Below are 18,412 nucleotides of genomic sequence, written 5' to 3'. Positions count from 1 at the left end.
GTCTCTGCCTTCTTGTGATCTCTGTCTGTCAAATAAATAAATAAAAATAAATAATCAATAAAATAAAACTTATAAGTAATATGAATGAGACTACATGTGACTGATACTCTACTACGAGTCTCTAGATAATGAGAAATGGCTATATATCTTTTTTTTAATTAAGTACCAAAAAGAGAATGTTTCTGTCTGAAGTAAAATCACTTGTTATAGAATTTCCTATGGCTGCTATAACAAATTACCACAAACTTGGTGGCTTAAAACAATACACATTTGTTCTCTTAACAGTTCTGGAGGTCAGAGGTCTGAAATCAGCTTCCCTGGGCTAAAATCAAGGTGTCAGGGGCACCTGGGTGGCTCAGTGGGTTAAGCCTCTTCCTTTGGCTCAGGTCATGATCTCGGGGTCCTGGGATTGAGCCCCACATAGGGCTCTCTGCTCAGCAGGGGGCCCGCTTCCCTTCCTCTCTCTGCCTACCTCTCTGTCTACTTGTTATCTCTCTCTCTCTCTCTCTCTCTCTCTGTCAAATAAATAAATAAAATCTTTTTAAAAAAATAAAATAAAGGTGTCAGTAGGGCCCTGCTCCCTTCAGAGGCCCTAGAGGAGAGAATCCCTTTCATGGCCTTTTCTAGCCTCTAGAGCTATATTCCTTGCATTTCTTGGCTGGTGGCCCTTTCCTTCAGCTTCAAGCCAGCAATCCTCACATTATCTTTTTCCTCTGTCATCAAAACTCCTCCTGCCTCTCTCTTATAAGGACACTTGTGATTACATTAAGGGCCCACCGATGTCATTCACAGTTTTAGGGATTAGAACCTGACTATCCTCAGGGTCATTATTCAGGCTCCCACTTTGCTTCTACATAATCTGTCCAAATAGCAGAGATTCCCTATCTCACCACAGTAACACTTTCTTATGACTTTATCACGCCCTTGATTATTCCCTTTTTTTATTATTCCCTTTAAAATAAAAGAAACCTGCATTTAAAAATGTGTTAGTGATTTTTGTATGTTTATTCAAATATTGTATTGTTACTTTATTTAATAAATAGCCAAGCTACAATCACCCGTATACTTAATTCTCAAATCTCCTGGGAAATTTTCAATTTTACCTTCCAACACTGAATCCAAAGTGAAAAATGAAATAAAACTTAACAACCCCTTTGTACTCAAAACTGTGGTCCCTAAGAAGTAAATAAGATTTGTTCTTTTACCTCGTAAAAAATTAGAAAAAAATAGCTCAACTTGCTATGTTAGTTCGATTAGTTGCATAAGAAAAAGTAAATCAAAAGAGGTGTTCAGCCTTCCATAGATTAAAGTCGAATAGGGAAAATATTATGAATGTCAATATTTCATTCTATACTGTATGCAGAGTTCCTAGAGATTTGTCAGCACCCTTATTGTCTACTATATGTTTCTTTTAAAAGAAAGATTTGATTAATTTATTTGACAGAGAGCTAGAGAGCACAAGCAGCGGGGGAGGGAAAAGCAGGCTCCGCACTGAGCAGGGAGCCCGATGCAGGGCTCGATCCCAGGACCCTGGGATCATGACCCGAGCCGAAGGCAGCCGCTTAACAGACTAAGCCACCCAGGTGCCCATTTATGTTTCTGATTGTTGGATTCCTGCTGGTGCTTTCCCTGATGATATCAGGCAACAAGCTGCAGCTCCTCCCCATTAGCCACATGGACCTCCTACTGAAAAAAAGTTCACTAAATCCACTGCCTGAGCTCAGGCACACCTGTCTTCCTCGCTGGCATTCTCAAGTACCCGACAGCCAACATCCTCGAGCTGGTGGGCCAGGAGGCCCGCAACAACCACAAGATGCGCATCACCCCAGAGCCTGTGCAGAGGGCCCTGGGCAACCACCAGCACCTGAGCCGCCTCTTTGAGAACAACACATGCCCTCAGGTGCAAGTCCAACAGAGACAAAATGTAAAATGTTACTTACGTCCAAAATTTATTTGATGCTATACTCCTGCCAGGACCCCTGGCTATTATTAAAGTCCCTGGTCATTTAAGTCTGACTCTCTGGAAGCCAAAGAAAGCCACCTTGCTGATGTCTCTGCGAAAATGCCACTCTTATGGGATCCAAAGACCAAACCTCTGTCATGGTCCAGAAAACTGCTTCCCCTAGTGACAACCCAAGAGAATTAGCTAGGGTAATACAACAACTGGCCCCTGAAAAGGAAAAACAGAATTGGAAATCTAAAGGCTGCTGGTGTCATGAAGACAGAAACGGTTGGACCCAATAACAAACCAGTCCTGCCAGAAAATTTAAAACTTTCATATTAACTACCATATGTGAATTAAATCATTAATTAACTGATAAAATAACATTCATTAACCAATATTGGTGGGGAAACGCCAACAAGGGCGCAAAAAGCACTTATCTTCCTTGCTCTATATGCCCTAAATTTAACTCAGGGAAACCTACTGGCCCAGATATTTTGATTTGCCCTGTGGACCACTGAGATTTGGCAAATGGACTTCATACAATTGCTCCCATCTACTGGGCAGAAGAACATTCTCATAATGGTTTGCCTGTTTTCAGATTGAACTGCAGCTTTCCCAAGTAGCTAGGCAACTGCTTCTTCTGTACCTAAATTCCTACTAGAAAAGGTTATTTCCCCCTGGGGACTCCCCTTTGACCTTCACAGTGATTGAGGAACCCATTATAGGGGTCAAATACTTTGGCAAGTCTATGCTGCCTGGCCAGTTCGGCAGCTGTGCATTACCATCCTCAGTCTTCAGGACTGGTCAAGTACAAATGGAATTACTAAACTCAAATAGCTAAATCAGTTGATATCTTCCAAATACCATGGCCAAAAGCATTACCACTGGTTCTTATAACCCTTAGATCTACTCTCTTCAGGATGCATAAACTTTTGGCTTTTGAAATAATTACAGAATGGCCAATGCGCTCAGCCCCCACTTCTTTTGACCCACAACTAATAAGGGGGTGGGAGGTGGGGAGATGTACTTCCGTTTTGCAAAGGCCTAATCAAGTCCATAGAAAATAATCACACTCTGGTAGAACAATCTTTCCACACTGAGCTCCTGGGAAACCGAGACATCAAACATCATACCTTACAGTCTGGACATTTCAACTATTGGAAAAGACATCTCCAAACAGACTCTCTTCACCCTCACTGGAAAGGCCCCTACCAGGTGTGATTAACCTCTGAGCAGCCAAACTTCAAGGAATAGATTGCTGGATTCATGTGTCTTATCAGGAAAAAAGCCCCCAAATCTGAATGGACCAGCACACCATCTGGTGACCGAACAATGAAAATTTCCAGGAACTGAAGCAGATGGCATCAGAAGTAGACAGCGTACCCAAGATGTATGGACCAGGCCTGTATTAAGTACGTTTTCTCTTCTCATTCTGTGTTTAATCTTGTCATTCAGGCCTTCAATTGTTTCTTCCCTAGTTTTCCTACTATCCTTTACTTTAGCTTTAATGCATCCTTTTAGCTTCACCTTACAAAAACTCTCTGATTCTGCTAAACTTACTGATTTCTGGATTTGTGCTAGAGGAAATAATATGCACAATGATGAATCTAAATTGGTGGCCTGGCCACTATCTTTAGAAGGATGGTGAAATCTACCTGGCAAAGGTGTAGGATCTTCCTTTGGTACCTCTGAAACCATACATCTTCCCTCCTGGAAAACTGGCACAAAATATTATGGTTTTCCATTGGGTCTCCCCCCTCACCACCACCACCACCACCACCACCACCACACACACACACACACACACACACACACACACACACACACACACTCATAATGCAATACTCTCACTCAGGGCTGGACTCTTACCCAAAAATCCTTTTAAAAAAATGATGGAAATGGCAAAACTCTAGGGTATCTCCCCATAAATATTTGTAACTATACTATTTCATATGGCCTAGATGAACATGAATTCACTCCCTGTTAGAATCCAGAAGATTCTATTCCCTGTGGCAGGGCAACAGGAATGCAGTAAGACTGGAAATGGGAAGCTAATGTGCTCCCATTCAATGGTACTTCATTGGGGACTGACCAATATCTGGTAAACATGGAAACTTAGTTCAACTTAATTTTTTCCTAGAGATCTCCCAGACCTCAACCAAAATCTTAACTTATACTAGATCAGCTCATTTGTTACTTCAGATCCATAAAAATTTAAAGCGCTCGCATAATCATTCCCACAATGCTAGTAAAACAGATTATCATGTGCTCTGTATAATAATGATTACATTTCTGATTATGAGATCGTTTCTCTCATTCCAGGGGAAAGAATGTGGGCAAAAGGACCCAATTATGCCTTATCCTTAGAAGAGAGCGGGTACTTATTTTTATGTGGAAGAAACATATTCTTTACTATTCCTCAACTGAAAGGGATGTGGAGGGATTGTTGCCTTACCCCTGATACCGAAATAAGAAAAATCCTTTCTTCTTCTGCTTTTATACCTAATGTAAGGTCTTTGTCCTATCAACTTAAAAGAACACGTCAGAACTGGGAAGGTTATAATTATGGCTGGATACCTACATATAACCCTATAGTGGGCAGAAAAAGTTTGGGGCACGCTTTTACCAGAGCCTTTCTTCCTTGGGTTGAAGTAGCAAAAATTAAACAAAACAAGACAAAAAAACAATTCGCAATCTCTCTAAAGTTATGTCCACCACTTTCAATGCTTCTGTCCAAGGTTTTGCATATCAGCAGCCCCAAATCCATAGCCTTGCCGAAGTAGTTCTATAAAACTGCAGGACCCTAAACCTCCTCACTGCCCAGCAGGGGCAACCAGTGTCCTACTCCGAGAAGAGGAGGGAAACTGATTGAGAAGTGCATTTCAACCGCTAGCTACCACTGAGCGTTTGGTCCTCAGTTTAATCTTTTTAATTTTAATTAAATTTCTTCTGTTTTGTATGAATAAGCCATTGTCTTCTTCCCAAATGTATGTATAAAGTAAAATTCTTTTCCTTTGAAAAGCCTTTCCTGAAACTCAAATAATCATGGAAACTAAGCCATCCACCTTAAAGGGACATACCTGAGATGATTCATTTTTCAATCGTCTTATTGTTCAAATGAGGTCATTGACATTCCTTATCATTTCCCTCCTCCATGGGACAAGACACTTAAAAATGGGATCCTTCTCAGCTCTGTGAGGAAAGACTCGACTGAGGATGGTCCTCTGCTCCATAGGAAGAGACACCTGAGGAAAACCCTCCTTAGCTCCATGGGACAAACCACACAATCCATCTACAAAGAACTATATTTTGACAAAAATGTCAATATGCCTGAAGGACATAACTGATCAGCAATGTGTTCTGTGAAAGATCTAGATCAAAAGGGGGAAATGTGAAAGGACTTCAATCTAAAATAGACCCAGAGGACATGAAATGGAAAATTGTACTCCTGTGCTCCAAAGAAAACAAAACTTAAGGACGAGAGACTGCTTTCTCGTAAGTGTCTGATTTACAACAAAACTGATAATACTGTGATTTTCTTAATGATAGGGAAGTAATCAGAGGTTGCTTCATATCAACTTGGAAAGCCTTGCTTATGGTTTCCCAGAGGCATGAACAAGAAATGACCCAGGTTGCCTGTCTTGCAAAATGAGCGGAGTTGAGCTTTGTTTGTAAGACTGGACTGGTTTTGTCTGCTCGGGGAATTTTTAAGGCTGGTCTCTACTTGTTTCCAACAGATTCCAACTGAACTCTCCCCTCTTTGCATTCCCCGCCCAGAAGGACCGCCTACCCGCAACCTCCAGTGGACTTGCCTGCAGCTTGCTATCGTTTGTGGGTCCCAAATTACAATTTCTCCGCTATTCCCAAATAAACTCATCTCTTTTTAGGATTTTGACCTTGCCTCTTCATTTAGGTCAACAAAGACAATCTTCATTTTCAAAAAACTTGAGGGAAAAGATTGGATCAACTGGCCAAAATCAAATGGGCTATCACCACTTCTGCTGTCTTGCTGTGTCCCTGTCACGTGGAAACACCAAGAACTGAGCAAAGGGTAGAGTGGCATGCAGAGGACTCCCCTTGGTCAGTTGCCCATGCCAGTTACAAGCCCTTAGAAAACAAGGATACTGCTACATTTATTGAGCACCTACTGTCTGCCTGGGGCTGTGGGAGGCATTTCACATAAATGTTAGTGGACCAAGGTTCAAGACCTCAACTTACCATCCTGACATATCTTAAGAATCATAGTCACTCAGGTAACCTGAATGAGCTCTGCTGCGCAAATACCCTGTGACCCTTCTGTGAATTAAGCCATTTTACTAGTGAGCCCAGAGGGTAAAATCTAGCCTAGGCAGAAAGAAGAGAATACTGAGGGGAGTAACATTCATTAAGAGTGATTCATTTTTTTAATTCCATTTTCAGTGTTATCTTAAATATGTATTCTTTCAGCTGAAGGCTTTTAACTCATTTTTGCTTACCTATATAGTAAAACTTACCAGAATATGTGGTTTTCCTTTACCTATAACATTTGGGAGGAGTTATTTCCTCGCCTCATATAAAGATTTTTCACTTGTGTCTTAGGCATGTAGAGGGGTTTTGTTTTGTTTTGTTTTTGTTTTTTTAAATCTGCCTTAAGCAAAACCTGCCCTCGATTTGATGATGTAAGAACAGTCTAACGGTTAGATAACTGTGTTCATTTAAAAGCTGAGCTACCTATTAGAACTTCAAGAAGACAGGATTGATTCTTGATTCCATCATTCATGACAAAGAACCCATTACAACCAAGGCTCCCGGCTGGTTGTAGGTGGTGAGCACTGTACCACTGAATGACGGAGGCAAAATCCAAAGAGACCCAGCTTCTGACAGGTGTATTTTCAGCCAACGACAAGCTGTTTTTTCCAAAATGGTCACGGCAATGAATTTCTAGGACTCTGCCATTCCCCGTCAAAAGTCAGAGCTTTCCTCCCCTCCCTTTCCTTTGAACCTTCATGGGATTTTTTGACTGTTTCAACAAAGAAAACACAGCAGAAATAATGTCACGTGACTTCTGAGGCTGGTTCACAAAAGGTGATACTTATCCACCTGCCCTTTTTCGCTCCCAGGACACTACCCTTGAAAGCAGCCACCACGCTGGGAGGAAGCCCCAACTAGCCCACGTAGAGAGGGGAAATAGAGAAGATCAGAGTCACTCAGCAACAGCTAGCATCAGCCGTAAGCAATGTGCAGGAATGAACCTTCCACGGATTCTAGCCCCCTATCTTTGAGCCACCCCAGCTGATGTACAGCGAAGCACAGGTGAGCCCTCCTGAGCCGCCTGCACAAACTGCAGATTCATAAAGCAAAATAAACACTGTATTACTTTAACTAAGCTTTCAGTTTGGTAACTGGAATGCAGACACCGAACGGAAGGCCCATATGAATGAATTTCACATGAAACCAAAGAAACTTGATGTTCGACTCCCTGCTTTGACCCCAGAATGGAGGCGGAAATGAAAAATATACATACATCTTCCAACAGTGACGTCCTGCTGCAGGGTGCTTATGTACAGTTGCAGAGTCAGCTGCGGGGCTGAGCCCAGGAAGGCCTGGATCACCGACGCGCGGCTGAACGCAGACCGGTGCGTGAAGAGCTTGCCTTCCGCCTGGCCCACCTCCTTCTCGACTTCTTCTGAGAAGCCATTCTTTGGCATCTGTCGCTTCTTGGTGATGCTGACATAAGGCTCTTCGATGTGGCCTGATTGACAATAGATGCAGAAGACTTCAAAACACCTGCAAACAAATCAGCAAGTCAGGGTAATCAGAGACAGATGGGATTCTGTCTCTGCTTACACTTACGAGCCTGATTCTCAAAGCTTTGACTTGGCCACTCTGGGCTACAGCCGCTTCTCTCAAATCATCCACTCCGAGGCGTTCTGAGCATGAAGTGAATCCTCTTGCGGCCCTCCAGGAGGTCGGCTGAAAATGACTGTGAACCTAATTGAGAGATGACACCAAAGGCCAAACCGAGTAGGGAATGGGAAGCGGTTCACGCTGCAGAGTGAGAGAAGAAGGTTCAGTTTCCCTTCAAGACACTTACTAGCTCTGCAGCCCTGGGCAAGTCATTTAACCCTTGAACCCTTTCCCTCAATTATAAAGCAGAGATAATACCTACTTGGCCACACTGCTATGGCAATAATACAGTAAAAGGGTGTGTATGTTTGTGTGTGTACTGATACATGTAGGCATATATATATATATATATATATATATATATATATTTCCACATCCAGTAGATGCCCTGTATCACCTCAGCTAAAGCAGCAGCTACGGTTGGGAGAGCCCCTAGCACAGAGCGGCTTGCCATCTAGCACTCGCCTATGAGACCACAATATACTACCTAGCTCTCTGCTCTCATAAACACTTATGGGACATGACTAAAGTCTGTCCTGTCTGGAGGTCTGTCAGCTATGTCTTATGAATAAGCTTGCCCCAGGGATGGAGACTTAACCAGTCACCTTTCTAGAATAACAGAGGTACCCGGCTTTGAAAATTAGATTTTCCTCTCTAGGTAATGATAGGAATACTAAAGGGAGGAAGAGTGCTGATGTGCGTGATTTAGTCTGAAGTGTGAGCGCGTGCACACACGCACACACACGGTTTGAGGGGTCAGTCGAGGGATGGAAACACGTATGAAACAAAATGTTAACTGTAGAACCTAGGTGGTGAGCACTGTACAATTCTTTCAAGTTGTCTTTTGTATGTTTGAAAAGCTTCTTAATAAAATGTTGGGAGAAAATGGGTTTTTCTTAGAAATAAGAAAAATGCTCATGGCCTTAGGTTTAAAAATTGTTAAAGGATGTTTTTTCTCCCAATGTGCATTTTTATAACAACCTTATAATGCTGCCAGAAGGTTTTATGGCTTCATCTATTTTACTGAAAGTTGTTAACTTTGTACTCTCACCTGAGGCCACTATGGCAACAAGAATACATTTATAATTTTAAATAATAAAACTTGATGTAAGAAAGAAAATGCAAGAACCTCTCTGATGAATACAAAGTGGACATATTTTGTGACTGCTGTCTTTGTTCGTTTCTTCCTGGGAGGAAGAAGGTACATGGCAGTGTATGTGTGTATGTAAGAGAAAGAGAGATAAGGTGGGGAAGACAGGTTTGTCTGGTACATTTTGTTCAATGGGGTCAAAGACACTTTGATATAATACATAAAAACAGGTAAAACAGCTTGGGCCAATCTGTTCAACTGAAAATAATGAAGTACAGGTTATGAGTTCAAGTTCAGCTAATGCAACTGACTTTTCTCTGAGAAAAACCTCAAATCTACAAGAACTATTTGAGGCCTAGCAACTTCATACAACAAGGAGTACAAGACAGAATAAATTGACCATCGTCTTAATTCTCAGATATGTGGTGAATGCAGATGGACTTTGCCAGTGCTGTGGGAAATGCAAAGACAGCTGGGGTACACCTGCCTCGTTCACAGAGGTGCTCATAATCTAAATGGAAAAGGGTACATATACACAATGAGGATACTAATGACCACAATTAATATTTATATAGCACTTTCAGTTTACAAAATATTTCTCATATATTAACTCAGAAAGCCTACTGCAAAGATTTGAATCATAGCATTATTTGCAATAGCAAAATTCTGGGAATAATCTAAAGGGCTCCAAAATAAAACAATAATTAAATAAATCATAATATATATAGCCAATGAAGTATTACCCAATCCTTAAAATTGATGGTACAAACATAAAGCTACTAATATATAAAAATGTTTACTATATTTGGTAAGTGAAAGGAATAAATTAAAATAGAATACATATAGAAAATTCAATTTTTTATTAAAAAAGTCACATATATAAAAACATATAAATCACACATACATATAAACACTGGAGTGCTTAATTTGACTCATACTGACTCAAGAGACTGTTAGTTAGGAATCGTGAGCCAGTTGTTAAAAAACTGGTAGCTTGAAATAGGCCATGACGGGAATATTTATATCACAGAAACCGGGAAACTCCACAATTCAGGGCTTTTTCCCCCAAGAGATAGTTTACCAGCTTACTGCTATAAAAATATGAGTAAGGATATACAACAAAAGGGTAAAAATTCTTTTTAGGCAGTCGAATTAGGTTTTTTGAAAATTTTTTAATTGTGTCTATTTTCTGCTCTTCTGTCCTTTCAACAACAAATATGTTTCACCTGAATAATAAAATCAAACTTAGAATTTTTAAAGACTAAACAAACAACCAAACACCAGCACAGGCTAAGAGGTGAATGGATGAAAACAAAGGTTCAGAGGAGAAAGCCAGTCTCTTGATGCGGAGGAGGGTGCTGTATGAAACAGGAAGCATGTACTGAACTGTTGACAAACTGAAACTTCAAGGTCTACCAGTAGGGATTATAGAAGGTTCCATTCTCAAGGTCTACCAATAGGGATTATAGAAGGTTCCAGAATGGCTAATGACAGAGGTGGCCCTGAAGCCCAAGTGGCCACCCTCTCAATCCACTGTTTTTCCCAATTAATAAATTTATCTCAGCACAGAGTTTTACATATAGTAGGTGTTTAATAAATGTGTGTATGGTCCTAAGACTTCCCCTACTTGCCACTACTGATAAAGAGAACTGATAAGAAACAAACTACAATTCTTTTTGGAATTCTGCAAGACTCAACCAATTACTCCAAATGTGGGGTTTTTCCTTTCCTTTTTTCTTTTCTTTTCTTTCTTTCTTTTTTTTTTTTTTTTGGAGAGATTGTCTAAATATAGCTGTAAATTAAATATTTTCACCAAAATCTTTCAAGGCTATTTTTCAGTATCATGTAGACTGAGGGGTGGCAACCATTTTCTGTAAAGAATTTACAAAGAGTAAATACTTTAGGCTCTGCAGGTCACAGTCTGTATCCCAACTACTCAACTCTACCACTGCAGTACAAAAGCAGCCATATACAATACATTAAATGAATGAGCATGGCTGTGTTCCAATAAAACTTTATTCACAAAAACAGGTAGGGGGGATTTGGTCTGTGAGGCATAGTCTGCCAACCCATAACATAGATAATCAGCAGGCTGATCCATTTTTTTTTTCACTTCACCCCATTTTCAAGCATCATAGGGGAAGGAGATTATCCCTTAGCTAAAACCATGCTTGTTGGTGTCTCCACAAATAATCTGTGGTACCAGAGACCCTTTAAAGCAGTTAATAAAAACACATTTCCAAAAGAAATTCTAAGACTTCCAACACACCATGTCGTCTTGATGTGACACACATGCTCAGTGAGGCTACACAAGAATCAAACTAGTTACATAGAAAGCACCACCTGACCTTTTAAAAGCCACTTGCATAATCTCCAAGAGTCTCAATTTCTCAAATGTAACAAAAAAGAAAATGACAGATCTCAGGGTTTTAGAGTGGATGGAATTAAATACTATACATAGAAGCATTTCACTAACAACAAAAAAAAGCTCTTCAAATATAGGCCATTATTATTATTTTAAAATCTTTTGAAAGCTTATTATACAAAGAAATACTATGATGAATCATGTTGCAATGTTCTGTAAAAAAATTACTAGGATTTCTTAGCTTTCATTTTTATAAACCCAGACTTTCCTCACTATACCAGTAAATAAAAAGAGAGGAAAATTCCTTGAACTTGAAACTCATTTATTTCTTCTCCCAATTAATTTGAAAAATTAACATAATTGTAAAAGGATTATAAACAGATTTTATTGTTGTTAGGTGTTTTCCCCCCTCTGGTTTTCCAGAATATCCATTATCATTCACAATAATATCATCCTTAAAATAAAAAAAAAATTCAAGATACTATTCAATGATCACATCATTCAAATCTAGCCTTAATAAGGAAACAACCACAAAAACTGCAACTACAGTTTTAAATATAAGACTGATAAATGAAATATGGTGCTTTCCCAGTGCTTTCCTAAGGGAAAGAAGGAGTGGGGCCTAGTTTTTAGTATTTAGCCCATAATTATTACAGTGTAATGCGGTACAGTTTAACTGAGTGAATTCAAAAACATGAGTTTGGCTACTTAGTACCCAACAAAAAATAAATTTTCCAAAGACAATTTCAAACTATTAGTAAGTCAAATCAGTAAAGAGGGGAAAGAAACAGACCATGACTCTCCTTTGGGGGAAATAATTTTGATCTTGAAGTAAAGCTGATGCCTTGGGAGTTAAAATAGAATCAAACTGTCAGCAGGAAAAACTTTGAATAAGATATTAAGTCCTGGGGCGCCTGGGTGGCTCAGTGGGTTAAAGCCTCTGCCTTTGGCTCAGGTCATGATCACAGGGTCCTGGGATGGAGCCCCACATCAGGCTGGGTTCTCTGCTCGGCAGGGAGCCTACTTCCTCCTCTCTCTCTCTGCCTGCCTCTCTGCCAACTTGTGATCTCTCTCTCTGTCGAAAAAATTTAAAAAAAAAAGATATTAAGTCCTGAAAATACACAACAGCAAATTGTTTCTCTTAATCTGGAAGCTAAGAGGTTTGGACCCATGTTTTGTGTACCTCAGCTCTAAGATCATGGGTTCAATTATCTCCTTGAAATAAATCAGCTCCATTAGAATGAGAGAGTCCTTGTTGACAGAAGGGGGTGGTTCGGTGCTTTATTTTTTACGTCTTATCCTGTTTTTTCCCCCAAGAAGACAATGACCCACTCAGAATTTTCTGGAAATAGGTCTTTTTACGGTATTGAAACTTTTTATATAGCTTGAGAAGTTCTCTTCAAAGTACCCACCTTTTTAAAAATAAAGTTAAAATATTTTTACTATAAAAATGGAAAAATGTAGAGTAGTATATAATAAGGGGAAAATGATATACTTTTCTGTATTTTCCAGGAGATAATTAAAAGCACCCATAACTCCGTCATCCAGAAATTACCACTCTCTACAACTTGGTATATTTCCTTGAGCTCAGGTTCAGATGTGCCATCTTATTTTTATACGTATCACGTCACTAGCTTTGTCTTGGGTCACTATTAGAATTTAGAAAGATTTTAAATGGCAGTAATGATAGAGATCACTCACCTGGATAGCTATTTAGGTCATTTGTTTAGATTTTGCCAAGATGACCAAACTGTTTTAATTTAGGATGGGATTATTGGTAAAATGTACTCCACACTCTTTTGCTTCCTTTCAGAGTGTGAGGAACATAATTAACCAAACCCAATTTCTTTTTTCTTTTTTTAACCGAACTCAATTTCTAAGAAGCTTTGCGAACATGGTCTAAGGCATCCTATTCCTCATCTATAAAATGGGAACAATGACATCTACTTCATGGTGAGGATCCAGCATCCTGAGGGATCTTAGCACCTACCAAACCATGTAGCACAAGCAGCACTGAGAATTATCAGTTTCCCTTGATCTGTCACTTCATTTAAACATCGTGAGCAATGAGTTTTCTTTTCACAGATGAGGTTAATAAAGGATGAGTGCCTTGCCCAAAGTCAGGTCCCGTTGATTTTACTGGGGGGGGGGGGGATTACAATTAGGATGCTGTCGCCTACTTGGCCAGAGAGGACTAAGTCCTCACTAAATAGCTCCAAGTTGCATGACTTTGAAAATTCCTCTCTTTCTCTCTCTCTCTCTGTCCTTTTTTTCCCTCCTAACTCTTCCCTTGCTCTCAGATGTCAGCAGCAACGCTTTAGCTCTGCTAGTGTACTTGTTTCTGTTCCTTTCTAGGATTCTGTGGCTTCTGGAGGCTGGGGGGACTTGCTCACCCAGTTTGTCCTGACTGTGTGTGAGCTGCAGGGCGGTATTCTGGGCGTCAGCTGGGGACAGCAGTATTTAATGTGAAGTGCAAAGTTTTATAATAGGCCTCTCTCAAATCTATCTTGCTACTGGACTTTTTTTTTGCCTCTGTGTATGTTGGGGCAGGGGAGATACTGCCTGGTAGGGAAAGATTCGTGACTAGATGACTGGTAGGGAAAGATTCCTGGCTACCTGAATCTTCCCGTAGATTAGCTCTAGGCTTTCTCTTCCAATTCATCTCTCGCCTGTGTCTAAATTCTGTATTATAGGGGTGCCTGGGTGGCTCAGTGGGTTAAAGCCTCTGCCTTCACTTCAGGTCATGATCTCAGGGTCCTGGGATTGAGCCCCGCATCGGGCTCTCTGCTTAGCAGGGAGCCTGCTTCCCCCTCTCTCTGCCTACTTGTGATCTCTGTCAAATAAATAAATAAAATCTTAAAAAAAAATCTGTATTATAATTTGCTTTCTAATACAGATAAGAATCCTTTGTTTTGCTTTTCCTTGCAGGGTTGAAAGGTGTCAACACAACACATTTTAAACTCTCTTCATGGTCCTTAAGCCAGTCTACTTCATTACCATGCATTCTACTTGCTTTGTGTTAATAGAAATTAATTTCCAGGAATGCCACTAATGGTTTTTTTCTTAATGCAGGCAAGTTTGTGTCTTCAAGGCACACTGTGTTCCAGCTTCAACGACTGTGTTTGTTAAGTTAGGCAGGGCCGGAAGGCATTTCCACAACCCTGTTTCCACACCAAGAGAATGATGCGTGGATTTCTAGAGCTCTGCGTAAGAATTAAATAAATTAGTATTTGTAGAGCGCTCAGAACAGTGCCTGCCACACAGGAAACTCCACGTGTTTCATAAATTAAAGAATCTGCACACGCTTTTGCTCTAAAGGCGATTTAGCCCACACACTTCTCAAGGGTTTGTCACGACACAAGCCATTCCTGCCAGAGCCCACCCGACCCCAGAGAAGTCTTGTATTTTACGAGGTCGAACTATATGCAACTACCGTTTCTGTTGGTCAAGTTCAGTTGAATATTGGCAATTTCATACGCGAGAACCTCAGAAGAAGGCGGTCCGCCCCAGCTTTATTCCCACTCTCCCCGGATTCTGTCGCATTCGCGTGACTGGAACGGTGGGGCCCGAGGAGCAGGGCTGGGCCGGCCTGGGCCCGGCACCCAGTCCAGCCACCCGCCCCTCCCGAAAGGCCGCCCCTCTCGGCCAGGGCAGCGGGGAGGGGACCCGGGGGCCCGCACGCACCTGAAGAGCGGCCCGAGTTGCAGCAGGTGCAGCAGCAGCACGAGCGGCCGGTCGCGGCTGAAGTCGCGGTGCACGAAGAGGAGCGTGAGCTGCACGAGCGCGCAGGGCAGCAGCGAGAAAAGCAGCGTCAGCGCCTGCCACATGCCGTCCCCGCCCGAGCGGTAGGTGCTGCTCAGGTACAGCGCCGCCGTCGTCTCGGCCACGAACAGGAACACGGACGCCAGCACGGAGCCCGGGAATTTCATCTCCGCGCGTCAGCGGCGCGCACCGGCGGCAGACGGGGTAGCGGCGGCGGCTGCCCGTGGGGGGGGCTCCCGGCATGCCCGGCCCCGACTGCTCCCGAGCCCTGCGCTGCCCGCCGAGGGCACCGGGCCGGCCCAGAGGCCGGGGCGCTGGAGCGGGGCCTGGGGGCGACCGGCCGGGCTGGGGTGGGGCGAGGAGCGCGGCCCCGCCGAGACACGCCCACGCGCACCGTGCGCCGCCCGCGCGCCACACTGCCCGCTGCGTCTCTGCGGCGACAGTCCTCAGGCGGGCCGCGAACCTGCGTCCTGCGACTGCTCGCGCCGCAACCCCAACGGCTGCGGGGGGCCCTTCTGGCCCCGCGCGCAGCCTCTGGGTCCTAGAGCCCTTGGGCCGCGCTCCCGCTCACATCCTTTTGAAAAACTGCGACCAATGGGGCCCAGAATCCGGGTCTGGACGCCTTTTCATCCCAGTCTCTATTTTGTGGGCCTAGGGAACGCCTAATTCCTCAAAGAACCAGCGTTTCCGGTCATTTAAAAATACCCAGACCACACAGATGCTTTTCAAAGTACAAGTGTAAAGTCCTGTAGCCAGGATTTACCGTTTCAGTGGGTCCCATAAGCATGCCCTTCAGTCTTCCAGATACAGTGGTCTAAAACGCTGTTTGCTGTGGTTGAAGAGCATCAGAGACAATCCTTAGGAGCCAACGCCTGCTCTCCCAGAAAAACTGCCTACACAATCTATTCCTCTGTAACTGTGACTAACTCGCAGAGGGAAGTCCAGGACCTAATAAGGAAACGGTTTTCTAGCCCAAGGCATACCTCTGCTTGATAGTGTGTGCCAGCCCCAGGACTAACTCCTTTTCACTCACTGAGCTTGTGACAACCTTGTGAACATCAGGATGGGCTCAGCCCACCCCCCTGTCCCTCAGAGTTTGAGCAAGGCACTAAATCTCCCTAAAACTCTGGTCCTAACCTGTTCCATAAGGGATTAGACCTTCATAATTACAAGGTCCCTTTCCCTGCTGAAATTAGGGCAGTCCATCAATCATAAGGCATATCTGTCATTTTTCTATTTAGGAAAATGATGTCGACACAAACAGAATATGAAGATTCAGAAGAAATCAAGACAAAAATTATAGAGGGAGAGAACACGAAGGGCCGTTTTTCTTCATTCTTGTGTGGCATGGGAAAATCTATTTACAAGGGTTGAGGGGAGGATACAGCCGACAGCTGAGAGGTAGCAGGCCCATTCTCTGAAAGGATTACTGATATCTATTTATAGAACCCAGCAGGCCACCATGTCCTGGATCAAGATACACACACTGTCACAAACACAGAATAGGCAGCAACACTCCACAGAATATTTGGATAGTATTTTATTTGACACCGTATTAAGCTGTAAAGGACGAATTAATTTGTAGCTTAGAATTATTAATTAGAGCGCACTCAATATTTAGCATTGGATTTTAATTTAAGGCAAAGGATTATCACAGGTTCCATATGATTAAGTAGACTGTACATAAATATGGGGAAGGATAAGCCAATAAATAACATTGCTTTAAACACTATAGAGCCCAGTTTAATGGTGAATTATTTTCTACAGTACAAAATACAGAAAACACATTTGGAAAGATCACAGTGCTTAGAACATTGTAACAGCAGTTTTTAAAACAGTAAGGTGCGTCTCTAAGCTTCTGACTCAATCTTGCTTCTAAAGAGATTTCATTATACCACGCTAAGGCGGTGAGAAACTCCCCCCACACGAAGGGGAGGCAAGATCAACTGACTAGTAGCACTTCCCCCTCCAGGAACAACCAATAGCAAAAGCTAAAATCTGATGAGCATTTGCAAGTTGATCCTTCTCAGTGTGCACACCAGCTAACTTGCCCCAATGACCGTGTCTTTATGTATTATCATTTACCATTTTGTCCTTGAGAATAATGTATACATTCAAGCCTATGATTGCTCTTTCCCTGTAATACCTAAGCGGACTTTGACTAAAGATCAATTTAATGTCACGTATTACATTATACTTTCTTTCTAGGACTGAAATACCCATTTTTTAAAATATTATGTACATAATAATAGACTTATAGAAAGTGGTTTTTTGGTATAATAATATGTAACATACCAGAATACTTGAGAATTTGGTTTCATTATAAAATACAGTACTACAACATTTTGTGGTATAGTAAAATATCTGGCAGAATGTTCTGCTCTAAATTTAGACCTAACTGCTAACAATACGTCTTTGAATGCGCTTCAAAGTACCCCTAAAGAAATATAATATAATTAGCAAGAGGTCGTAGAACCTGTTTTTGGCAAAAAGACATTTTTGAAGAAGCCTGTCATTTTGTGTGCAAACTTTCAAAATTTTAGTTATATGCAAGAGATAACTGGTGTTGGACTTAATGTTAATGGAAATTAGAAGTTTAAAGTAATAACAACTAATCTCTATTATTTGGTGTATTTTTTATAATTTTATGTTAAATCTGCATTTGTGCTGAGGCAAGTGTATTGCAAAGAGTACAATTTTATTAATAATATTTATTGATCAGTTCTTCAAAATTTAAGACTACTTTAAATAATAGTATGTATTCATTCCAAGATACAATTAGGAATAAGCAGTTATATTCTATTGACAGATTGTTCTTTTGTATCCCCTAAAATAATAAAGAATTGCACTAGTTTACTAGAGAATGTGAAATGTATCATTAGGAGGGTGAGCTTTTTTCCTCCATTGATACAATCATATTTCTGTAAGTATTGTGAATTGTGCAAAAAATCTTTTTGGTGAAGTAAATCCTATTCACTTGGTAAATACACATTCCAAAACTAACATGTGGTGCTTGACTATTCCCCTTTATATGGCTTTGCGAAGTGTTTCCTTAATAATTGGATTCTACAAAATCCATTTTAAAAATGTTAATTTAGCGCCATTAAATCCATGAGATTAAAACTCAGACTGCCTTTCCAAGTAGAGCTCCCCCAGATGTTCAAAGTTGGGAAAGCTGTTTCCTTTTTAGAGAAGGGGCTGCCCTTCATGATCAGACAGATTCTAAAACCAAACTCTTGCATTTCAAATGTTCCACTCCTACTCCTGGAGAGTCTATATAAAACCGATGGTATACTTTGCATTTTCAAGAGCAAAGGGATTCTGCTGTTAGTTTTCAGAAGACATTTCTAATACTGAAATACTA

General features: G+C 41.5%; 1 protein-coding gene across 1 annotated transcript in view; it reads right to left on the bottom strand.

Moving 5' to 3' along the window:
- The window catches only part of XK (X-linked Kx blood group antigen, Kell and VPS13A binding protein), a 44,128-nt gene extending 28,773 nt beyond the window's left edge, over window positions 1–15,355 (bottom strand). Inside the window, exons 1-2 of the mRNA XM_080794821.1 lie at window positions 14,971–15,355; window positions 7,449–7,711 (exon numbers count right to left, since the gene is read on the bottom strand). Of these exons, the coding sequence (XP_080650947.1) occupies window positions 7,449–7,711; window positions 14,971–15,215 (508 nt within the window). The 5' untranslated portion in view covers window positions 15,216–15,355. The remainder of the gene's footprint in view (window positions 1–7,448; window positions 7,712–14,970) is intronic.
- Between the last annotated feature and the right edge of the window lie 3,057 nt (window positions 15,356–18,412).

The sequence above is a fragment of the Martes martes genome (genome assembly GCF_963455335.1).
Source record: "Martes martes genome assembly, chromosome: X".
Classification (NCBI taxonomy): domain Eukaryota; kingdom Metazoa; phylum Chordata; class Mammalia; order Carnivora; family Mustelidae; genus Martes; species Martes martes.
The sequence above is the reverse complement of the archived record's forward strand: the minus strand, read 5'-3'. Positions and strand labels throughout refer to the sequence as shown.